Source organism: Sinocyclocheilus anshuiensis, unplaced genomic scaffold (assembly GCF_001515605.1).
Source record: "Sinocyclocheilus anshuiensis isolate Anshui unplaced genomic scaffold, SAMN03320099.WGS_v1.1 scaffold681, whole genome shotgun sequence".
Taxonomy (NCBI): Eukaryota; Metazoa; Chordata; class Actinopteri; order Cypriniformes; family Cyprinidae; genus Sinocyclocheilus; species Sinocyclocheilus anshuiensis.
Genome location: NW_015537978.1, coordinates 523,598 through 547,139, shown reverse-complemented (window position 1 = coordinate 547,139; position 23,542 = coordinate 523,598). Strand labels below are relative to the sequence as shown.

The following is a 23,542-nucleotide window of genomic DNA, read 5'->3' as shown; positions in this document are numbered from 1 at the left end:
TGAGACACAAAACACACACACACACACACACACACACACACACACACACACACACACACACACTCTCTTGTAATATAGACCACAATAGGCAGAATATTTACCAAACAGCTCTGATCTTTTTCACTCAGGTGGGGCTTTGTCTGACATACCTCATCCTTAGCCAGGAAGATGTAGTCCCCTTCAGCAGTGGTCCTTAAAAACATTAGAAACACATACATTTATAAAAAGTGGTAAAGTGTTCAAAGGGAAAGATCATACAGAATTAAGTGTTTGTGGCTTTGGCATACAGTACGCTACAATTCAAATGTTTCTGAAAGAAGTCCCTTATGCTCACTGATTCTGCATTTAATTACAACAACAGCAAAACAGTAATATTGTGAAATATTATCACATTTCCTATTTTTATTTATTTTAAAATGTAAATTATTCCTTTGATGGAAAAGCTGAGTTTTCAGCAGCCATTACTCCAGTCTTCTGAGTCATATGACCCTTCAGAAATCATTCTGATGTGCTGATTTAGTGCTCGAGAAAACTTTCTTATTATTATTAATGTTGAAAACAATTGTGCTGCTTAATATTTTAGTGCAAACTGTGATGCATTTTTTTCAAGATTCTTTGATGAATAAAAAGTTTAAAAAGGCAGTTATTTTAAATGTAAAGTTACAGAGTAACAATATTGCAAAGATTTCTGTCACGTTTGATCAATTTAACGCATCCTTGCTGAATTGAAGCATTCATTTATTTAAAAAATAAAAAAGAAAGAAAAGGGCAATCCTTCAGTATGTCCCACCCCATATCTTTTTCTTTCAATAGGAAATAAATTAACACAAAAACTGCAAAAAGCACTGGGATTTTAATGGCATCTTTTCTTAAAATTCAATTCCTGCATGGTTATTTGTCATTGTTTTTTTTTTAGCTAGATTAGCAGGCAGTACGGTAGTCATTAAAGATCGCACTGAGTTAATTTTACCTGAGAATGAAGACATTCTTCTTCTTTTTATATCCGTTGGTAGTGTCAAATTCGCAGATGGCCAAGTTGAGAAGTGGCTCATCGTTGTAGGGTGTTGTTTTGTGTCGGGAATCCTTGTAGAAACCGATCTCCCCTTGTTTGAGCATGCAGAACAGATTTACCCACGACTTGCTGCAAGAGGTTTAGAAAGTTAGGAATAACTTTGTGAGTTACTAGGCCTCACCAAGGCATTTAGTATTGCTATTAGCAGGCAAACACACTCATAATGACATTTCTAATGCACTATTAGGCCATGACCACAATTAACAAGTCCCCTCCAATATTCAAAATAGTGGTTGATCACAATATGCATTTTAAATGATGGATTCATTTGTTGCCACATCTTTCACTATTCATAATTCAATTGAATGATGAACCGCATGCCGTATACAACCCTAACCCTATACTGGATGTAGTATACATTCAGTATTTCCAGATCACTCTAAATAAATCTAATTCACTTAGTGGTTATTCACCATTCTATTTACCATGAGGTACATCATTTACCAGAATGCAATCTTTCTCTAGCATGTAAAATGGCAGGGTAGGTCATGCAGCATCAAGTTAATATACAACAACAGATGTAATTTATGCTTGCGTACTGTGTTCGTATACTATCTACTAGCAATGCATGCTATTCTGAACACAGTTAACATTAGCATAATTAGCTATTAGCTTGGTAACAGGATTTCTAGTGTATTAGCAGTAGCGACGAAAAGCACTTAGATTATTCATAATAAAATTATAGTTACTGGGGGAAAATCGTGAAAAAAGTCAATAGAGATCATGTCAGGACATTGCTATTTTTATCAGCTAGTAAGAAGAAATACACCTATTTGGGCTTCTCTCTTTCCCCTCCTCTTCGTGTTTCCTGTACAGGAAGCCCTCATGTTGAACGGTGTGGGCAGGAGGCTGAGGTGTGGATGGGACGCTCTGAGCAGGTGCAGAACGGGACCTCCGTGGCTCCTCAGGCTCTTTTGGACGAGGTCTTCGTCGTGGTTTGGGGCGGTCTCGAGCTCGAGGGCGATCCAGACGGCTCACTGGTGCAGAGAGGCTGCTGGAGGGTCTGTACACCTCTCCTCTCGCCTGAAAAATACACTTTGTGAATGTACGAAGCAGAATCGTTTATTATAAGAAAACAACATAGTGAACTATAAAAAAAAATTTAATGGTTGTATATGGAAATTAGGCGTGTTGTGCATCACATTGTCAAATCTTCCATTTCCAAATAAAAATATATAAATACTGTATCTGCATACAGCAAAGTCAAAGTCTGCATAAGATCATTCTTACCTGAACAATAAAATGCACAGAGATACTTAAATAGTTTGAGCTGCTGACTAAAATGTTTGGGGATCAGTCCCAAGTTTCAGAGGATGCAAGGTGACCCAGAAAGTGGAGAATTACTGAGATCACAATTCTGCTCTATCACTATTGTGCCCTTGAGCAAGACACCAAACCAAGATACTCCAGAGGCACTGTACCTGCAGTGAGTCTACTCTTATTTCTCTTTGCATGACACAAATGGTAGAAAAATCCTCAAACTGTAAACTTTAGCGGTGTGTGGACTGATTTTCTTCAAAACAAGAATCGCCTGAACATTCACTTCTGCTTAAAAGTTTGGGGTCATTAAAGGGTTAGTTCACCCAAAAATGAAAATTAGCCCATAAATTACTCACCCTCAAGTCATCCTAGGTGTATATGACTTTCTTCTTTCAGACGAATCCAGTCTGAGTTTTATTAAAAATTGTCCTTGATCTTTCAAGCTGTTTAATGCCACTCAGTGGGTGCTGCATGCATCAGTCCAAAAGCAATTAAATAAAATGCGCCCATCCATAAAACTCACACGGCTCCGGGGGGTGAACAAATAATGTTCTTTTTAGCAACATCATATGACCCCTTTAAGTTTTTTCTTTTGAAAATGAATACGTTTATTTTTTTTTTTTAAATGTGAAGCACTAAATCAGCTTCAGCATCACTTTCTTAAGCACTAAATCAGCATATTTTCTGAAGGAACATGTGACTGGAATAATGGCTCTTCAAAATATATTTAAATAGAAAAATGTTATTAAAAATTATTATTACTGTTTTTACTGTATTTTTGATTAAATAAATGCAACCTTAGTGAGCATCAACTGTATAAGTTCAGTTCATTCAAAACCTTTAAAAAATCATACCGACCCCAAACGTTTGAACGGTAAAGTATTACTAATTGTGTAGATGATGCATTAAAATGGTGAGGGGGAATATGATGCATGATGTGAATTAAATCTATGATAAATATTGAATTCCAGTACAGACTCAACACATACTTGACAAGCTTCTCTCTCCTGCACTTGCTCAACAATCTCAGCCATAGTGGAACGCCTCTCCCTAAAAAAAAAACAAAAAAGATGAGAAAGCCAACTAAGTTATACAAATAAGAGAACACACACATACACACACACATTTGTTATTTTATCATGGCGGGGACTTTGACTTCTATGTTTTTATATTGGGCTATTTCTATTTTCTATACTCAAAACTTTTTTATTATTATTTTCTATATACTATTATTAATATTTTTAATTAGGTTTCCTTTTAATTTGTCATTTAGCTTTATTTTTATTTCAGTTTTATTTTAGTAATTTTAGCACTTCATCTTATTTTATTTCAGTTGGTTGCCACGGCAGCGATTCTAATTTTCAGATTTTATTCCAGCTTTATTTCAATTACTGAAAATGATATATTATCATTTTAAATAAGCATGGGCAACACTTTTAGTTAAAAGTTTTAGTTAACAATTACAACACTTCATTACTTTTGTTTATTAAGCTTCCTTGATACTATTGGCTGATTTCAGGTTTTACTCTCCTCATGTGGATCTTTAACACTTACCCAAACACTAAGCGTACCCCTAAAAGCAAACGTTTTGGTTTTTAGAATAAAATAATTTTATTCTACTATTAAGTAGGAACTATTTTTACTTTTAAGGCATCTCAGAAAGGAGGTTTTGTTCCCAAAATATAGCCAAGCAAACACACATACACAAACACTCACCCAGATGGTCTCTTGTCAGATGGCTCTTTCCCGGATTCTGCATCGCTGGAGTCATGTTTCTGTACTCTCTGCTTACCGCTGCCCTCCTGCTCACTAGACGACTGTCTCTCCATTCTTCGACGGTAGCGTTCCTGCCTTACAATCAGCGGGAGCTCGTTAAGTCGTGCCTGGATCTCCTGCTCGCTGGAGGTCTGTCGGCCAAGCCGGTACTCTCTCTCCCGCCTCAAGTGATCCATTTGCGGGTCAGATCGGCTCCCGCGGGGGTCTCTCTGTAACCGGCTGTGGATCATCTCCAGGGAGGGGTCCAGGCCCATAGGAGGAGCTGGCATGTTTGCTGCTCCACCGGCGAGCTGGGCTCGGTGCGCCTCCAGTAAAGGTGGAACAGCTTTATGAATGTGGTTGATTTTGGGCTGAAAGCAGTCAGCTTTCAGGTGCTGCCAAGCATATCCCAGTTTGGGCTCCACTCCCACCGCCACAGCACCTAAATGGTTCAGGCTGTGGTAGCTGGAGCTGTCTTCTGCTAAAACACCCTGTTGGTTAAGTCCAGTGTAGCTGGAGCTGTTCACCCCCAAGACACCAACTTGTTGGTTTAACCCCTGATAGCTAGAATTATCCAACCCTGAAACAATTTGTTGTTTTAGCCCATGGTAGGAAAGACCCTCCGCCGTGCCCCCCGATGGCTGGTTCAGCCCTTGGTACGAGGAGCCGTTCATGACGGGCGTGTAAGGGTTCAGGGTGGATCCGAGCCGCTGAGCGAGTGTGTTCACCATGGTGTGTTCTGTGGTGTGCATGAAGTCCGGCCCGGGCTTGGACTCCAGAAATGAGTCCTGAAGAGGGTTACGGAAGAGAGAGGAGGATGAAGACGAGGAAGAGGAGCTGGGCACAAGACAGGAGAGAGGGAACATCTGCCTGCTGAGGAGAGAGGAGGTAGAAGGCTGCTTGTTCAGTTCCTCCTTCATTTTCTCTGCCTGCAGATGGAGAAGAGAGAGAAAGATATTGTAGATCTTAATTTTATGTTATTTATATGCAGGGCCAGCTCCACATTAACCGAACAATCCTGCCCCCTCAGTCACGGTTAATGTGAAAAGGGATTTTAATGGATAAAAAAAAAAGTCACAATTGCCAAGTGCATTAGCTTTCTAACATTAATATTAGATTACTGCACAGCAACATTTTAGTTTAGGACAGTGTTTCACAAAGTCACATTCTGATGGGCACATTTGACACATTTGAACCTACATTGCATTGAACTTCCCATGCCATTAAGAATGCATATTTACGGAATATGCAAAAGGTATGATGAAGTATTTTTTTCATGTTCAGTGAGCTTGATATTTGGTCGTAATTAGTTTATTTCACTGCATTGTTATTGTTGTCTCGGTTGCAGTTCAGGCTGTTCTCACTTACCATTATGCATCTGTTAAATGGGTCGCAATGTGTGAAGTGTGAAGCAGTCACAAAGTACTGTAGACACAATTAAATATATTTGGTTGTGGTGGTATCATGGTAACTTGTCTGTATTCATGCAGGCCTGCTGAAAATGTGTATCTTTAAGACAGATCTGGTGTTCTAAAACAAATTTTTTTTAAATGTTGGCCTAGGCAATTTTTCTTTTTGTTTTATATAGTAATATTATTCAATGCTTTCCTATCTGTTAGTTGCTCAGTAGCTTTTAGTTTCATAGCTGTAGCAACAGCAGGTTTGTTTATGCCAGACAAATACACGAATGGGCCACTTCACATATAGCAGGGGATGTTACTCTGCGTTATGTCATCAGCCCCTTTTGTTACTTCAGACCCTCTGCAGTGCTGTGCTGATGCTGACTGTTTATACACAAGTCTGTTTCCATAATAACCAGGCGTAACGAGCTGAAATGATCCTTCCACGTGGACGCGGCCTTCCGGAATGCTTCATGCCGGCGAATCAACTCCTCCACCTCATCTGTCCCGCCACCTGCCTCACGGGTATTTGGAGTGATTGGTTCCTTGATTGTGAGCCAGGACTGCTCCGCCGATCCCAGCTGGTTGGACTGCAGCCTCTGCTGGGCTGGAGGGTACAAATAAAGGTTGTGGATAACTCTGAGAAAGTATCAGACTGGCAGACATTTAACATGATGTTACAACAATGTCATCACTGACCTTGCTGAAGCTTCTCCCAGTGCTGGTCCCATCGCTCATTCAGATCTTTCTGCTTTGCCATGATAAACTCCAGCTTCTCCTTTACCTGGATCGGTGGGTATGTAATTATTTATTATTTAAAAAAAAAACTTTCAAACCTCAAACTTTTGAATGGTATTTTGTGTCAAATGTTTTAATAAAAATCAGCCCCTGTGACATTAAGCTCAGATAAACCCATAATCCATATAAAGGCAAACTTTAAAACATGAGCCTGGCCATTTGTGTTTTTGGAAAATGCCTTATGATATGATGCCGTGAGCACTGTAAACTTTGAGAAATCCAGCATTTTTTTTTTTTTTTTAAGTATTCTTCTACCTTCTAAAAACACTTATAAACACTATGCAAGTCTATATAAATTGTAATTTATGCACAATTCATTTGGCAATATGGAAAGGGACAAAAATTATACTCTTAAATGTAAATTTTTGTTTTTGTTTTTAAATTTCTCCTTTTTATATCTGTAGATTTTTAAATTACATAGTAATTAAAATAAAGTTAAGCTTATCGGGTTAACTTTAGTTCCATGTATGTGTTTGCACGTTTTAAGGCGTGCACATAGAGGGTTCAGTGTTTGAGTATGTGTGTACCTCTTCAGCTGCAGGGTTGCGTGCAGCGAGCAGCATCTTTCCCATCTCCACGCAATGCACAAAGTTCTTGCTCTTGTTATCTATCTTACTCTTCAGATTCTGATGTTGGGACATCATGCCATCCAGCACAGAGAGGTCCCTGACACGTACACAAGGACCCGCCCAACACCAAGACCCACGCCCAGACACAAACAAAAAACACGCACACACATTATCCTGATGCATATGGTCTACTGTGATTGGTTTAAATCCAAGTGTAGATTCAGGATGACTCAGATGGTTCTATAATTGATCTGGTACCTGGCATCATTAATCGAGCCAATCTGTCCCATTATTCCATCCATCCACATGTTCAGTTCCCGCACCACAGCAAAGAACTGGATCTTATCGGTTACTGTGGTGACCTGCACACGGCTGCCCTCACATGCAACAAGGAGCTCTTTCCAAGCCTGCATCACTTCCTGCTCACGGGACAAAATGGCATCTGCCTTCTCTCCGGCATAAATCGCACGCAGCTGAACTGCGTTTTCTTGCAGTTGGCGTACCTGAGATAAAGGTAAAAACAAAGGTAAAAATTACTTGTATCTATTTACTGACACTTAGGGGCATCTAAAAATATCTGTCACTTAAAACATTTACTAAAACTATTAAAACAATTTAAATTTAATTTAACTCATTCTGATAGGTATTTTATAGAAGCTTGTTTCAACCATGGGATAGAAAAATAAAAAAGGTAATTGCGACTTTTTATCTCACAATTCTGACTTTTTTTTGCAATTCTGAGAAAAAAGTCATATTTGCGAGATATACACTCAGAATTGTGAGATATAAACTAAGAATTGCGAGAAAAGTCATCAGAATTGTGAGTTTAAAAGTCACAATTATGTTTTTTATTTTTTATTCAGTGGCAGAAACAAAAAAACAAATGCAAGATGTAAACAGAGGAAAAAAACGTCAAAACTGCAAGATGTAAAAAAGTCAGAATTGTGAGATGTAAACTTGCAACTGCAAGTTTATAACTAGTATTTCTGAGGGAAAAAGTCAGAATTGTGAGATTTAAACGTACAACTACGAGAAAAAACTCAGAACTGTGAGATAAAAAGTTGCAATTATCTTTTTATTTTTTTATTCCATGGCATCAACAAGTTTCCATGTTATTCAGCACTGTGTGATGGTTGTAACTGTGTTTCTGAGTGTTACTGTGCTTCTGGACTGAAATGGGAAGCACCCCTTGCTGGGTCAGGAAGATGAACCAGTCTAAACAATTATTTATCGTGGCTGCTGCACCTGGTCAGAACAGGTGTTGTTGTTTTGTGTGTGTGTGTGTGTGTGTGTGCTAGTGTGAGTCTTACCTGTGAGACCAGCAGCTGCAGGGAGTGCTCAAAAGAGTGCAGGAGTCTCTGCAGTGTGCCAGGGTTGGCCGAGCTCACCTGACATGACCTCACCTCTGGCAGCTGTCTCATCTTTCCCTCGATCTGGACCAGCACCTACAAAACACAAACACAGACACAATGATGATTCCTCATATTTCAGGCAACTGTGAGTGGGTTTCAAAAAAACGTGTTTTAATGGCTGTATGTGTGCTTGTTTACCTCCTGACAGTCGGTGAAGAACTTGTGTAGCTGGTACGAGGCTGCAAGCATCTGCGCTCTGGTCTCCATGAGCTCCAGAAGATCTGCCCAGGACTCATTCAGCCCATCTTTCCACTCTGCAATGGTGGCAGCATCAGAGTGACTGCAGTCAATCATCTCATTCACCATCTTATTGACTGAATCCATCTGTTTCTGGCCGACTGCACGTGTCTCAGTGGAGAACTGAGTAAAGCTGCTCTGCAGAGCCTGGGAAAATTAAACAGGACCAAAACGACATGTCAGAGATCAGCTCACAGAGGCTTCAACAGGGGAAAACAACAGCACAGGACTTGATTTTATCCATTTGCAACATTAAATCTGATATCACATTAACTATTGGCAAGAGTTTAGGAAGGCTGCATTTTCATTCAACAGTAGCCTATACAGCTTTTTGTTTTTTTGGTTAGCATTATTTCCAACCAAAGTGACATTAGCAGAAAAGGAAAATTCTTTCAGCGGCATAATAATGAATAGGAGGATTAATAAAGTAAACAGGGTCAATATTGATCTCATCTCAATTTTAAAGTTGATGTCAGTATATATTACATCCTTGAGTTCAAAACACTTGACAATATGTGTGTGTGTGTGTGTGTGTGTGTGAGCTGGTGATACCGCGACATGCTCGAGGTCCTGGCCGAGTTCAGTGGAGCTGGCGACAGCCTCCCTCTCAGAGATCCATTTCTCCAGCGCCTCTACCTCTCGCTTCAGCTGATACAACCAGTATTGCTGCTCCAGCTTTGTTTTCCTCTGTTCCACCAGGTCTTTTAGAGATACATATAGCCGGTCTATATGAGCCTGCTGTTTGGTGATTTGCTCACTGAGAGAGAGAGAGAGAGAGAGAGGAGCGAGAGAAAGAAAGAGAAAGATAGAGAGCAGATAAACTTATTCTGGTTACACTCCATCCTTATAAACAGTTAAATCGAACATTCAACATTTGGGGCGGAATTTTAAAAAATTCGACTTATGCTCACTAAAGCTGCATTTATATGATAAAAACATAATAAAAACTGTAATATTGTGAAATAGTTTTCTATTTTAAAATGTAATTTATTCCTGTGATTGCAAAGCAGAATTTTCAGCAGTCCTCTGTGTCACGTGATTCTTCAGAAATCAATCATTTTTGCTTTTTTCACACATCTGTGTATATTTATTTACCTATCTGGATGTCCCAGCTCAAGCATGCGACGGCACTGCTGGGACAGTGAGCTCACTGTCTCTGCATAATTCTCCACTGTTTGCTCTAATGCCAACTGCTCTTTCAGTAACCTAAGAGTGCTGGCCGCATCCTACAGACAAAGAGGATAGATAGAGAAAGAATAAATCTTGGTTTACAAAGTGAAAGACAAGCAGACCACATCACACTGACCACAGTTTACAACCCTGCTATGGTCTGTACTCTGAAGACTTCTTTTAAATACACATGCAAACACATTAGGCTGATGATACACAGGGCAGCTTTTTGAGCAATTTTGCCAGGCAACTTTTTTGGAGCAATGTAGTTTGAGTACTTTCCCATTGAGAATGGGTAAGAAACTTCTATCTGGATATTTTAGATCGGTCATGGGCCCTGTGTCTCACCTGGTTGCCCACTGACGGCAACATTGCTCAAAAAGTTGCCCGTGTATCATCAGCCTTAATGTATTAACACACTGTAATACATTAAAGAGATAGTTCACCCAAAAACCTAGTTCACTTTGAATGTAGTAGTTCCTTTGCTGTATATGGAGGGTCAGAAAGCACTCAGATTTAATCAAAATATCTTAATTTGTGTTCCGAAGATGAATGAAGGTCTTACGGGTTTCAAACGACATGAGAATGAGTAATTAATGACAGAATTTTCATTTTCGGGTGAACTATACCTTTAACCCAACATTCCTGAGTATTGTCATTTAATTTATAGATGGACCGAGTTTTAGGTACAGTACATACGTTTCCTTTCTCCTCATTAAGGACCTGAAGTTTCTGTCCACTGAGCCAAGACTCTGCCTTCACTGCCTGGGTGTAGTACTGCTGGGCATGGTTCACGGCATCCAGCATCACTGTGCGACGTTCCATCTCTACCTGGAGCACCTCCCACAGCTGCCTCACATGCCCGGCCCCTTCACGCACAAGCTCCACCTCTGGGGTCCGCAGGGCAGCAATGGCCTCCGCCCTTTCCAGCACCTCCTCGACCCGCCCCCTCTGAGCCTGCATCTCCGTCTGCAGTGCCTGCATGTCCAATCATACACAAGTGAGCTGTCAGTCAAAGCTCTACGGCCAACTAAATTACATTACTGGAATCAGAAGCCATGAGAACCAGGCTATCAAGGGCAGCTGAATTAAATATATTCAGGCTTAAACCTCAATTGTATCCAGAAATTTGCAATAAGACTAATGATACATCAAACAAGGACAGGTAATTAATAATTAATTAATTGTTGGCTTTTAACCATTGATGTAAGTTTCCATCATTTATGAGAGGATTCCCCGCCACTGACAGAATTCTTTCTGTGTTTTCACTGTTATACAGTAGGAGGCGCTATAACACACCTTCTGAAAGAGTACTGAATTCCTGGATCAAAACACGGTGAAGAAAAAGCAGAAACAAACGATCACGTATGTAAGCAGATGCATATGTAAAATAACACAATCATCAAGCATTAAACAGCATATAAATCAAAAATGATACCGAATGAAATGTTGACCCAGGAAGTGGTATAAGACTGTGCAAGCTTTGGGAGTGTTCTACTCCATCTATATTTGATCATCGTTCTGAATCTAATCCAGACATAATCTTTTACAAAAATTATATTTTCTCAGCTTTTTGTGCAGAATAATGCATTTTCATGAAACTTACCTACATTCAAGCATTTATAAAAAAAATATAGATATGAAGCTTAAATAAAACTTTGTTTTGTTTTGTTTAAAAGCAGAGGCTATGCTCTTTCTTTTGACATATTGCATGTTCAGATATTCATACAACAAAATATTTTGGGGGCCATGAAAATTTTGTGAAAATGATAAAAACGCTGGCAGTGGCTGGCAACTTTAAAAAAAAAACAATGGCGGGGAAAGAGTTAAGGCCAGTTCAAACCAGATGTATTATAGTTAACTAAAACTAAAACAGTAATTAAAAAAATGGTTCCATTACAAAATAAAAACAAACAAACAAACTTTGAAATAAAAGATTTGTAAAAACTATTTCATTACAGTTACACATCTCATTTTCTTTTAGTACAACTCTAAGTACTAAAATACCTAAAACAGCATGAAAACTAAAGCTTATAAATTTAAATAAATAAAAACTACATAGACATATTAAAAAAAAAACAATGACAAAAACAACAAAATTACTCAAAGCTGAACTAAAATTAAAATAGAAAACAGAAAATATAAACATTTAAAATATGAATAAAAACTATACTAAACTATTAGTGTTAATGATACTTAAATAACTGCTTTTACACCAAGAATGATTACTATAAAGATGACTAAAACAATAACTATATTAGGATCGACACCAATGATAACATTCTGTTTGTTATAAGTGTGTGCTGCAGCTATGTCGCCTGCTGCTTTAAATGCATGAGCTCTTTAAAGTCAAGTGGATTCTGATTGGCTGTCAATGTTTTTTATTGTTCATCAGATGGAAAAAAATCGTTTGAAAATGATTTCAACAATATTGTTGCTTTGTGTTGTCATACATGTAGTTATAGTGTGGACTTCCCTTTTCTCATAGAAGTACAATTATTAAAACACTGTTATTGTTATATTGTCCTTGATGTGAGCGGCCCTTTACAAATTAAGATGATAATCAATCCAACTGATTAAAGATTACTGAGTGAATTGATTGACAGACTCCAAAAGGCATTTGTATCATATTTGGCTCTTGGCCTATAAGATACATCAATTCCCAGACCTCTCATTTACTCTGCTCCTTTTATAGTCTTATAGTTAAAAGATGTTGGCAGGAAATATCTTCTTACATTATTTTATGAACGTACAAATAACGTACATGAGCATACAATGTAGAAGTTACATCAGATGAGTTTCATTATATCTGATGCATCTGGTGTCCCAAAACGAGACAAAGCCTTCACTGTCTCAGGGCAAAGAGTAGTACTGACTGTTTAAGTCACGTGATCAATGCTAACCCTTCAAACAGTTTAGACGGACACTTCCTCCTAAAAATTGTGGGTAGATGGGTATATGAAAACTTAATGAAGGTGATATAAACTTTGTGTGCATGTTCTGGCATTCATAATGACTTAAGGCTTGAAACTAAAATTGTTAATTTAACACAATAATTTAGTGACTAATTGTAAAAAAAAGGGAGCATATCCCACTGTGATTGTCTATTCTTTATCACAGAAACACCCCTGCCTGTCTGAGAATGTACTAGAATCATGTCCTATATCAGAGTTTAGAAAAAGATACAATAGTTTTTCTTTTAACTTTAGTCTCACCTTATGGTTAATGATTAAATGTTGGACACTCTGCAGATTGGTCCCATATTCTGTAGATGAGGCCAAAAGTAACCGATCCTGAAGCCATACCTAAAGAAGCCAAAATACAGAAATGTGAATGTGTAAACAAATGTGATATTTTCTGAATAATATTTAAGTGGTGCTTACCCATGCAAAAATTACAGACTGACATTATGTCACTATGCATTTTGAAGTATCGCATCAGAAACGAACAATGGAACGCCAAATTTCTGGAAAAAAAATCCCTTCATTTGCAAAAACGTTTGTACGCCACGTGCTTGAGGTGGTTTAAAAGTCATGTGACTTGTGACTTGTCTGATGGGATGGCATAGCTTGACTAACCAGCGGACCGATCTCGTTGCATAGCATCTGAAATGTTATGGTCATTCTGAAATGCCTGAGATATATTCCCAAACAGCAGGCATCCACCTCCGTAAGCAATGACTGCATTTATTGTGTTTCATCTGCTCGCCCTGCGGCACAAGTAGTTTATCATATGTGACCCTGGACCACAAAACCAGTCTTAAGTCGCTGGGGTTTATTTGTAGCAATAGCCAAAAATACATTGTATGGGTCAAAATTATTGATTTTTCTTTTATGCCAAAAATCATTAGGATATTAAGTAAAGATCATGTTCCATGAAGATATTTTGTAAATTTCCTACCGTAAATATATCAAAACGTAATTTTTGATTAGTAATATGCATTGCTAAGAACTTCATTTGGACAACTTTAAAGGTGATTTTCTCAATATTTAGATTTTTTTGCATCCTCAGATTCCGGATTTTCAAATAATTGTATCTCGGCCAAATATTGTCCTATCATAACAAACCATACATCAATGGAAAGCTTATTTAGCTTATTCAGCTTTCAGATGATGTATAAATCTCAATTTCGAAGAATTGACCCTTATGACTTTTGGTTTTGTGGTCCAGGGTCACATATGCAAAAATTATAATATACAGTGGCTTCTCCTACTTTTCTTAACGATATTTAGTGCCAGTTTATCAGGAAGTGATGATTTTTTTACTTTTTGACTTGTTGGATGTAGACGGTGCTTTATTCATGAATGTTTTATGCGATATTCCAATTTTCCGCATATGTTAAATTCGTAACTTTGGTTGGAAACATAGCTATCGTGTGTTTTGGAGTGCCACTTTGTTCTTTTACACATGAACAGCTCATGATCCAGTGTTTTTAGGGGCTCAGAGTGGCTCAGTTCACAGTCCATACAAGCTCATCTTTCAACTAAACTCGTCTAAGGATGTGCTGTGAGCTTGGGTCACCTATAAAGGGCATTTAGGAACGCAACCATCTTCTCAAACCAGTACAGAAAAACGCTTACAAATCAGCTGTTGTCAACAAAAAAGCTCCCTGTGGTTTACAACAAAATAAAAGCTTGATAGGTTAATGTTTAAAAATTAAGAAATTAAAAAAGCCAAAAGCATTAGTATTGTAATTTTACAGTTGACTTTTATCAAAGTTGAAGTTTACAATTACTTTATTTTTTTCAAAATAATCTAATATTTTTTATTTTGTTCATTTTGTTTCAGTAATAATAATAAGGAATAATATGATGAATATTATTCTTATATATTTATACTGATATATAATGACAAACTATATGGCGAATAGAAAGTGACACTCACAATCTCATCCTCCAGGTCCTGGGTGACTTGGTGCAATTCTTTTGAGGCGAGAAGTATCCGCCTCCTTTCCTTCAGAGGCTCGATAAGACGCACGATTCGGGTCTCCGTCACACCTCCTTGCTCTTCTCTTTCTGGTCTCCGGTGATCAGCACCAGCCCTGACTTCACCAAAATTAGATTTCCAAATCAAAAAAAAAAAAAAAAACACTTTTGCAGGTCTCACTTGTATCCTCTGGAGTTGCTGGCTGAAAGTGGGGCGCGGCTGAAGGAGGGTGGGTTGGGTGCTGTGGGTGGAGCCTAGTGTGGGCGGCTGCTCCTGTATGGTGGTGAGATGCTGGTCCAGGTCGCTGAGGGTGTTAGTGGGCAGGTCGATAGTGCGGTGGTTCTGCGTTTCAAACAGCTGGCGGGCCTTGACTTTGGTGGTGTTCTCCAGGTGAGACCAGCACTCTCTGATTTCCTTCAACTTCATCTCCACCACTGATCGCAACTCGGGCTGTTCCTGGATCAGCTCCTCGCCCTCCTATACATACAAATGTAACATAATCCATGAACGTGTTACTGCTCTGACCCTCAACCTTCATCCTTGCCAGTTTATGCCTGTGTGTGTATATGTAAGATGGAAAGGGATCAAAGTAAAGAGAGTATCTGTCTCTTCAGAGCCATGGCTGAAGTCCAGCCTCCTAAAATAGGGCGCCATCACACACACACACAAACACACACACACACACACACACACACACTCACTGTCTCTCTCTCTCTGCATCAGTGTGTAAAGGTTCATTCTTCTCTGCAGAAACACATGAAATTAAATTCACTCCTGATTCTCTTTTCAAAACGATCTACATCCCTCTTTCCGTCACAGAGACGTCACTGTGTGTGTGTACACGTGTGCATGTCCATACGTGTGTGCGTTTGTGTTTCATAATGCAGTGCAGCATTTCTCCTCTTGGCACAAGTCGCCTGCTCCCCTGTACTGCAGAGAGGGAAAGAGTGTGTGAGAGAAGGAGAGAGAGAAACAGATGGAGAAACAAAGAGAGAACAGAGAAAGGAACAGGAAAAAAGGGGATGCTTGGATGGAAAACAAAAAGATGGAGAAGAAGATGAAACTGAAGGTGGAAATTAAAATCTAAGACAGATAGATGGATGCTGAAGTATTCTGACTGGTTGTTAAGCATTGCTAGGGTGTTCTAGCTGGTTGCTAGGCATTGTTAGATGTCTTAGCTGGCTGCTAGAATTTTCTGAAGGCGATCTGGCTGTTTGTTCCAGTTGCCAAGGAGTTCAAACCATTCCAAGGGTGTTCCAGCCATAGTTATGTATATGTAGATGTCTTATTAGCTGCTGTTTCTATGGGCCGCTATACATAAGCCGTCTGCCATATTGTCCGTGAACACTCGAGAGCAAGCTGACTGTGCGTCTGCAACCTTGGTTATATGCACGTATATCTATATCTGCAACAGACTTCAGCAGATGATTTTGCTAAACTAACACAATACAACAAGAAGAAGCCGTTAGCTAACACAATGTGAAAAACTTAACCTGTAATATTGAATTAATATATAGTAAAAACACAAACCAATGTATTCTCACCTATGAAAGTTTATCCCATTTCTTAAGGAATTAAAATTGTCATTTTTTACAACCAGAGGCTGTGCAATGTTGAGCCATCTTGGAAAACTCAGATTTTTATTGTGAGTGATGACACATTTACTGTTACAAGATGACGGATGCTTTAACATGTCTGAAACGGCCGATTGTGGCATCTACCTATACATAGACCATATCTATGGTTCAAGCTGATTGCTAGGCATTGCTCAGGTGTTGTGGGTGGTCTCTAGGCATTGCTAAGGTGTCTTAACTGGCAGGTGTTCTAGTTAGTTAACTCTAAGGTTGGCTAAGGCGGTCTGGCTGGATGCTAGACATGGTTAAGTGGTTGCTAAACAAATTCATACAGCTAGATGAGAGACAGACATCTAAATAGATGAATGACAGCCACCATTTAAATAAAATCATTAATATTTCAGCAATGAATTGGAGTAGAAACATTATTATAGCATTAAAATGTTTATATAAAAGCTGCTGTATGTGAAATTTAGATGTTTGCATTTTTATTTGAGTGTTGATTATTATATATAACAATTTAAATTTTAGAGGTAATTTTAACCTCTAATATTACAGTGATGTACCATCTGACAGGATTCTTTATATATTTTACAGCATTAGTTGAGAGAGATTTTTTTGCTTAAAAAAGCTGACCTACTGCACCTGATATATTTGGATAGATAGATAGATAGATAGATAGATAAATAAGACTTAATTAGTATTACAAATTACTTAATCTGCATATGTGTGTGTGCAAGAGACAGAGAAACTGTGAGGCTAAAACTATTATTTTGCATAATATAGTACATCATGTGTTCTTGTGAATGGCCTGGTGAAACAAGGAGGCAAGGTCAGCTCTAAGGACATCATCGTGTCCTGTGATTGGTCGAGCCGCCTGTCTGTCATTGAGGATGCTGTGCTGAGTGAGTCTGGAAGTGGGGGAGGGGGCGGGAACTCTTCCAGAAGGACGAAGAGTTCTCCAATCACAGTGGGACGTGGTGTCATTGCTTCTGCTGTTTCTCAGGTTACAGCCTCATTCACACGCGTTTCCGCGGCTACGTACCACTATCTTGAGTGTGTTTGTGTGTGATGCTGTAATTGCTCTCAAGTCAGGCAGCTCCTCAGAGCTACAGAAATCAGGTTCGGGAAATACTGGCAGCCATCTTAGTTCAGCCAAACAAAAAAAAGTGCTAAAAATGAAGAAACTTTCTCCTGCAAAACATGCCATGTCTGACAATATTTCTGACACATATTGGCATCAAAGAGGAAACAAATAGTATTTTTTTAATTGTTAATTTGCTTAATTTTTGAGTGCTAAAGAGATTTCAGGACAAATTCAGAGCCCTCCATCACTGAAAATGATTAAGGATAATATGAAACGTATGAACTTATGAATCTGAGGTAATAAAGCTTATTATAATGGTATCCTATGTTTCTTAATTATGATTCTGTGGCTGTGGCTTTAGCTTAAGATGCACCAATACTAATCATTACATTTGGTTTAAGGATGGGCATGAGTAGCCGAGTACACAAAAGTTACAGCAATTAACAATCATAAAAACAATGATCCGGTGACTTTTAAAGTATGTATTTTTCTTTGATGACGAAATTAAACTTGAGTGCAAGATGTGCACCGCCAATCTGTCAAAGAATTAACATTAATCAGAGCATCATTAGCATATGCATCCACAATGTGCACAACAATCCTAACTTGCACAAGTTAATTTGTGAAAATGTAAGTTGTAATGTTGTATACATAGCTGATTGATCTTATATAGGATGCGTTTGCTTGAGTTATTTCATCCGTTAGTAAAGTGCTTCAGTTTACCAGTGTTCATTCACTCTTCAGCTTCAGCTCACGCAGCTCAAACAACAGTTGAATGATTGAATATTACCGAATAGTATCAGCGTAACTAAATTGCTGATTTTATTATTTGAACCAATCATATTCCTTATAAATGTTCATTTTCCAAAAACACTGATTCATTAAAAAAGAGACATCTAGAATTCTACAGAATAAAATAAAATAATTCTAAATTCTACAATGACCTGCACAATTGTAAAATAGGTCCTAGATTTCTGACACAGCTGTAGTCCTGAAACAAAATCCTGAAGAACAGGGAGAGAAAAGGAAGCATGTTGCAAATTGCTCAGAAAGCAGAATTAGACTCTCCTTCTTCAAACTGAACAGAACAAGCAAACATCTGACAATTCAAAGTCAGACACACAACACGCAAAGACATAAAACTTTGACTTGACTTAGTGGGGGGAAAAAAACTATTTTCTACATTCATCTAATTCACTGCAGGATTCAGATTATAAAAAGCTATTTCACTCATGAGATTGGTTTGCATGTTTGATATGGTCCACTGAAATCACCCGAAATAAAGCTTTGCGAAACACTGGCACTGAAGTACCAGAACAACATTAATCAGAAGTTTCACAAAAGGCCTGGAGATACATGACAGTCACATCCACATAGAGTAGCCAAGAAGCTGCTGATTTCCACTGGCATTTACAGATCAAGAAAAGAAAGAATCGCACCATTTATTACAATTGAAGATGTTATGTAATGCAATGATATTACACTTTCCCAAACCATGATCTGACACTGATCCATGTTACATTAGGGCTGGGCGATCCATTGAATATTCACAATATATTCAAAATGACTTTTATAATGATAACAATTTATGCAACACAGACAATACTGTGATGATATCTTAATGCTTTTTAATTGTAAATTACATTTCCCAAAGACTAGTTACGTCCTTAAACTAGTACACTAGCAATTCTTCTTAAGACAAAGTTAAGACAAAGATGTTTCAATACTTATGTTCATTTAAGTCTGACTGTATGGGATTAGAAGGTTGTAGCAATAAATAAATAATAATGTTGTATTTGTGTTTATCAATTATATGCATATAAAGTAAATATAAATAAAAATAATATAAACCAATATCCATACAAATATAATTTGTCCTGTATATTTAGAGAAAAACAGTGTGGAAACATGCCTTTATTTATTTCTTTTAACTGGGTTAAAATTCTTTAAACATTTTGAATATACATGCTAAAATGTCTGTTTGTTTGAATTGCTGATCTTTCAGTCTGCCTGATTTAAAAAATATATATTTACCATCCCTATGTCACATACATTAAAAAGAACTCTATTAACGGAACCAGTATTTCTTGCCACATGACAAGATTTTTTAAGAGTATAAACCAGTCTGGAAACGAATAGTTGATTTTAATCATTCCAGTAAGAGGGCTTCTCCTCTAGGCAAGCTCTGACACAGAAGCATCGGAAAATACACACGAGTGACATTTAAAATCAGCTTGAATAAAGATTAGCTTAATTATTACAAAGTAGTGCAGTCAGCCTAAAGGCTACAGAGTTTAGAATCTTACATCATCTATTCCTTGGTGAACTGTATAAATAGCACCAAACTTCATTCAGTCATACACGGAAGAAACATGAGAAGAGAAAACAAGGCCAAAACAGAAAGATAGCAGGCCGACAACATCTAAAGACATTCAGACATGTTGTAATTCAGAGTATTGCGGTACAAATCCACCACAGGAACACAGTGACGATTCAGCAACAAGGCATTTGAGATATTATTAACCAAATCATCAATGCAGCAAAATGCATCTGAAATTTCTAGTCAGAGCTGGATTGTTTACCACTTAAAAACACACTATTCCATTAAGACAGAAACCTTTGTGGAAGAGCTCCTTCACTTATGTTTAGATCTTCTTGCCATCACAACCGCAATATAACACAAAAATAGAGAAAACACACTTGCAACACTACTACATACTAGCATCTCGGTCCACACAGCATCATACATCTACCATAAAATCACACACACATATGCCACTTCATGGATTCAGATAATGAATTCATATTTTGCACAGTTTAATTCTTGGTTTCGGTTTTGTACATATTTTTGAGACAATTCAGCACAACATTTAGCACATCAGTGAGGCTGATTCTCAGCTTTCCACCCACTGTCAACATGAAAGAAGAACAGTAGCGGCGTCTACGCAGTCATACAGCGACACACAATGCATCATGTCATGGTTCCTTACCATTTTCTGTGATCAGCAATACAAGCAAATATCCCATTAATACCCATCATACCTTTAGACTGATTTACATGATACTAATCATATTAATGTCCCTGCCATCACACAAGGTGCTCTATGGTTTCAGACACTTCACAGTGCCATTCGAAACCCAGCCATCACACTTCAGCTGCACCGAGATGTCCTGTTATGTATTAGGCCATGATAAGCAATCTTTCAGGACAGCATGTACCGGATCAGAACAGGTCACCTGGGATCAAATATTGTATTGCAGGGCATCATAAGGCACCATAGACCAACTGAAACCGAACATGTTATATAACATTTAATGGCAAGTGACATTTAAAAAATAAGATAAGAAATAAGATCTTAAATGGGAACACACCGAAAATGTTAAAATTCTAGTTGACACCAATAAGCTGATAATTGGCTGATAACTAATACAAGGCCAATAACACACGGAAATCTAAAATCAACATTTCTCATCAATGTCAGATCAGTGTTTTGGTGTTTAAGCGAATGTAAGCATCACAACATTACAATATGGATAGCCATTTATTTTGAGAATGTGAAATGTTTTATAAAAGTGAGATAGCATCCTTCAAGAAACTGTGAAACTGTAGTTGTAATGTAGTGTTACATCTATAAGTTAGATGACTGCAAAAGTAATCTAAAATAAAAAATGGTATATTGTATAAATGAGTATGCATACCTAAATATCCAATACCCATTAAAAACAATATATGTAAAATGTATTTAACCTTGTTATTAATTAGTAAATATGGAAGTACTTATTTAGCACTATTATATGATGTTGTTTAGCACAACGGTCAACGATTGTTGTTTTTATTGTGCTTTAAAAATAAAATTGACTGAAAAATCTTTTTGCTTTATTTACTGGCATCTCATACTAAATTTATTTGTTGATTTAAATACACAACAATAAAAAACATGCTTCAAATGCCTCAATGGTTTCAGGTAGAAACACTGGACATGGGAAATATAACGAAGAGAGAAGAAGAAATCCTGCACACTGCTATGTGTGCCATGTCTCTGCTTTTAGATGCCTGATGAAGGTTGCATAATCGAAAATTTGCTGTTTCAACAAACATTGGATTTCCTGCAATCTATGGCGATTTTGGGTTTTTTTCTTATCTCAACACTGGTTTAAGAAAAAAAAACATGCATGATTACAGAGGACACTATTCACTCCTTTTTGAATAAACATCCCAAAGTCTACACCTATATGTCAGAATCTGTCATCAGTTCATCTCCAATCAACCACAAATTTGTTCTAAACCCATTCTCAACCAACCATCAAGCATTCGCCTCAAATCTATTCTCTGTTCATCCTCAATCAAGGCCAAAAGCCCTCAACTAAACCACAACCAAAGCTAAATCTGTACTCGGCCCATTCATAATCAATTTTCAATCCAAAATCTTTTTTCAACCAATCCTGAATCTTTTCTCAATTCATTCTAAACCATTCCTGAATCTTCCCTCAACAGATCCTGAATCTTTTCTGTTTTCAGCTAATTTTTTAACACAAGTCTTATTTCCTTCATACTTCTCATGCGCTCTAAATTCAACTGAGAATTCATACTGGCTCGGTAATGTTTTCCACAATTCCCAGGATAAAAGTAAGGTCTAGGAACAGCATTTACATTTATTAACCAAGAGACACCAAGTCACCAAGGCTGCATTTATTTTGATCAAAAGTACAGTAATATAGTGAAATATTATTACAATATTATAACCGTTTATTATATATTTTAAAAAGCAATTTATTCCTAAATATTCAGCAGTCATTACTCCAGATGTCAGAGACACATGATCCATCAGAAATCATTCTATATGCTGATTTACAGTTCTTATTATTATCAATGTTCAAAACTGTTGTGCTGCTTAATATTTTGGGGCAAACCATTTAAGGATTCTTTGATGAATAGAAGGTTCAAAAGAATAGCATGTATTTAAAAAATAAATATTTTGTAACATTATAAATGTCTTTACTGACACTTTTGATCAATTTAATGCATCAATGCTGAAAAAATTAAATTCTTAAAAAAAAATTACATCCTTATAAATTTATATATATTTACGAAGAAACTGTGCTCATAAAGCCAATGTGCTGGAAAGGAGTCGGAGCCCATGCAGTTGCCTGAAAAGCACCTTATGTACAAAGTGCCCACCCATATATAAATTTTTTCCCTTCTTCTCACCATCCCATTTCTTTAATTTCGTTGCCTGTGACTCACCTGTTCGATCTTGGCGAGCCATTCTTTGTTACGGGCCAGTTCGGCCATGAAGGCCTGGTGCTTCATCCATTTCCTGTGCAGCTTCTGAGCTTCATCTCGAGCTCCATCGCGAGCTGTCAGCATCCTATCGGCCTCTGGGAGCTCTGCTCAGCTACACCATACACACACATGCACAGAGCAGTCAGCAGACAGCTACGACACATACACACTCTGTCACAATCTTTTAGCCATCATTTCCACACACACACACACACACACAGCACCAGGCCCTGTACACTCCACATCAATACAACACTGCAGCACCACGAAAACCTCTTCACCTGCACCACCAGCACACACACATCCCAAAAATGCCCAGAGCAGAGGAGAGAGCAGCACCTCAGCAGAATGTGCAGCAGCAGTGGGGTCTGGAGCTTAGGGGTGGGGGAACCACTGGGTCCTCATGTCCTCCAGGTTAGCGTCCAGGCCCCTGCAGTTCTGCTGCAGTATCCGTGCGTCAGTCCAACGGCTCAGAAAAAACAACCGGTACGCACACACGCAAGACAGACACCCACTGAAAGCGCTTGGTCTCCTACAGAAACCTTCGGTGGGGCTGTTTCCTGTAAAAAAATCACTGCATTATAATCCTTCAAGCCACATGAGAACTAAACGCTGCGTCTTCGCCTGCTTGCGTCCACGTCAGGGGCGAAGCTCTGGTTTCAGCGCTGCGCCCGGAATCGCTTCGCCGTCCTGCTGTCGACCTGGGTGGATGGGGGGTTCGGAGGAGGAGTGGGAGGAGTCGCTGATGTGCGTGTATGTTGGGAGGGGGGGACAGCAGATTTAGTCACCTGAAGACACAAGTTACCCTCTTTGAATGAGCTCACGCATTTGCAAACATCGTGCTGCGGAGGATGCAACGGCTGAATGAATGCACACGTGTGCTTTTGTGGGCAGATTCTCATGTGCTCTAGTGTGATTGCAATGCAGCATGCTGCAGTCTCTCTCTCTCTCTCTCTCTCTCTCTCTCTCTCTCTCTCTCTCTGCCCAGAGACAACAAA

The 23,542-nt window shown here is 38.3% G+C and overlaps 1 protein-coding gene across 1 annotated transcript in view; it reads right to left on the bottom strand.

Moving 5' to 3' along the window:
* Positions 1-23,542, bottom strand: part of LOC107672682 (spectrin beta chain, non-erythrocytic 4-like) — a 31,875-nt gene that overhangs the window by 2,838 nt on the left and 5,495 nt on the right. The window contains exons 7-24 of the mRNA XM_016465990.1: positions 22,884-23,104; positions 22,506-22,656; positions 14,558-15,076; positions 12,889-12,978; positions 10,373-10,651; positions 9,599-9,729; positions 9,056-9,260; positions 8,405-8,650; positions 8,165-8,299; positions 7,113-7,357; positions 6,813-6,993; positions 6,187-6,271; positions 5,904-6,094; positions 4,049-5,016; positions 3,322-3,382; positions 1,842-2,095; positions 971-1,141; positions 150-192 (exon numbers count right to left, since the gene is read on the bottom strand). Of these exons, the coding sequence (XP_016321476.1) occupies positions 150-192; positions 971-1,141; positions 1,842-2,095; positions 3,322-3,382; positions 4,049-5,016; positions 5,904-6,094; positions 6,187-6,271; positions 6,813-6,993; positions 7,113-7,357; positions 8,165-8,299; positions 8,405-8,650; positions 9,056-9,260; positions 9,599-9,729; positions 10,373-10,651; positions 12,889-12,978; positions 14,558-15,076; positions 22,506-22,628 (3,927 nt within the window). The 5' untranslated portion in view covers positions 22,629-22,656; positions 22,884-23,104. The remainder of the gene's footprint in view (positions 1-149; positions 193-970; positions 1,142-1,841; positions 2,096-3,321; positions 3,383-4,048; positions 5,017-5,903; positions 6,095-6,186; positions 6,272-6,812; positions 6,994-7,112; positions 7,358-8,164; positions 8,300-8,404; positions 8,651-9,055; positions 9,261-9,598; positions 9,730-10,372; positions 10,652-12,888; positions 12,979-14,557; positions 15,077-22,505; positions 22,657-22,883; positions 23,105-23,542) is intronic.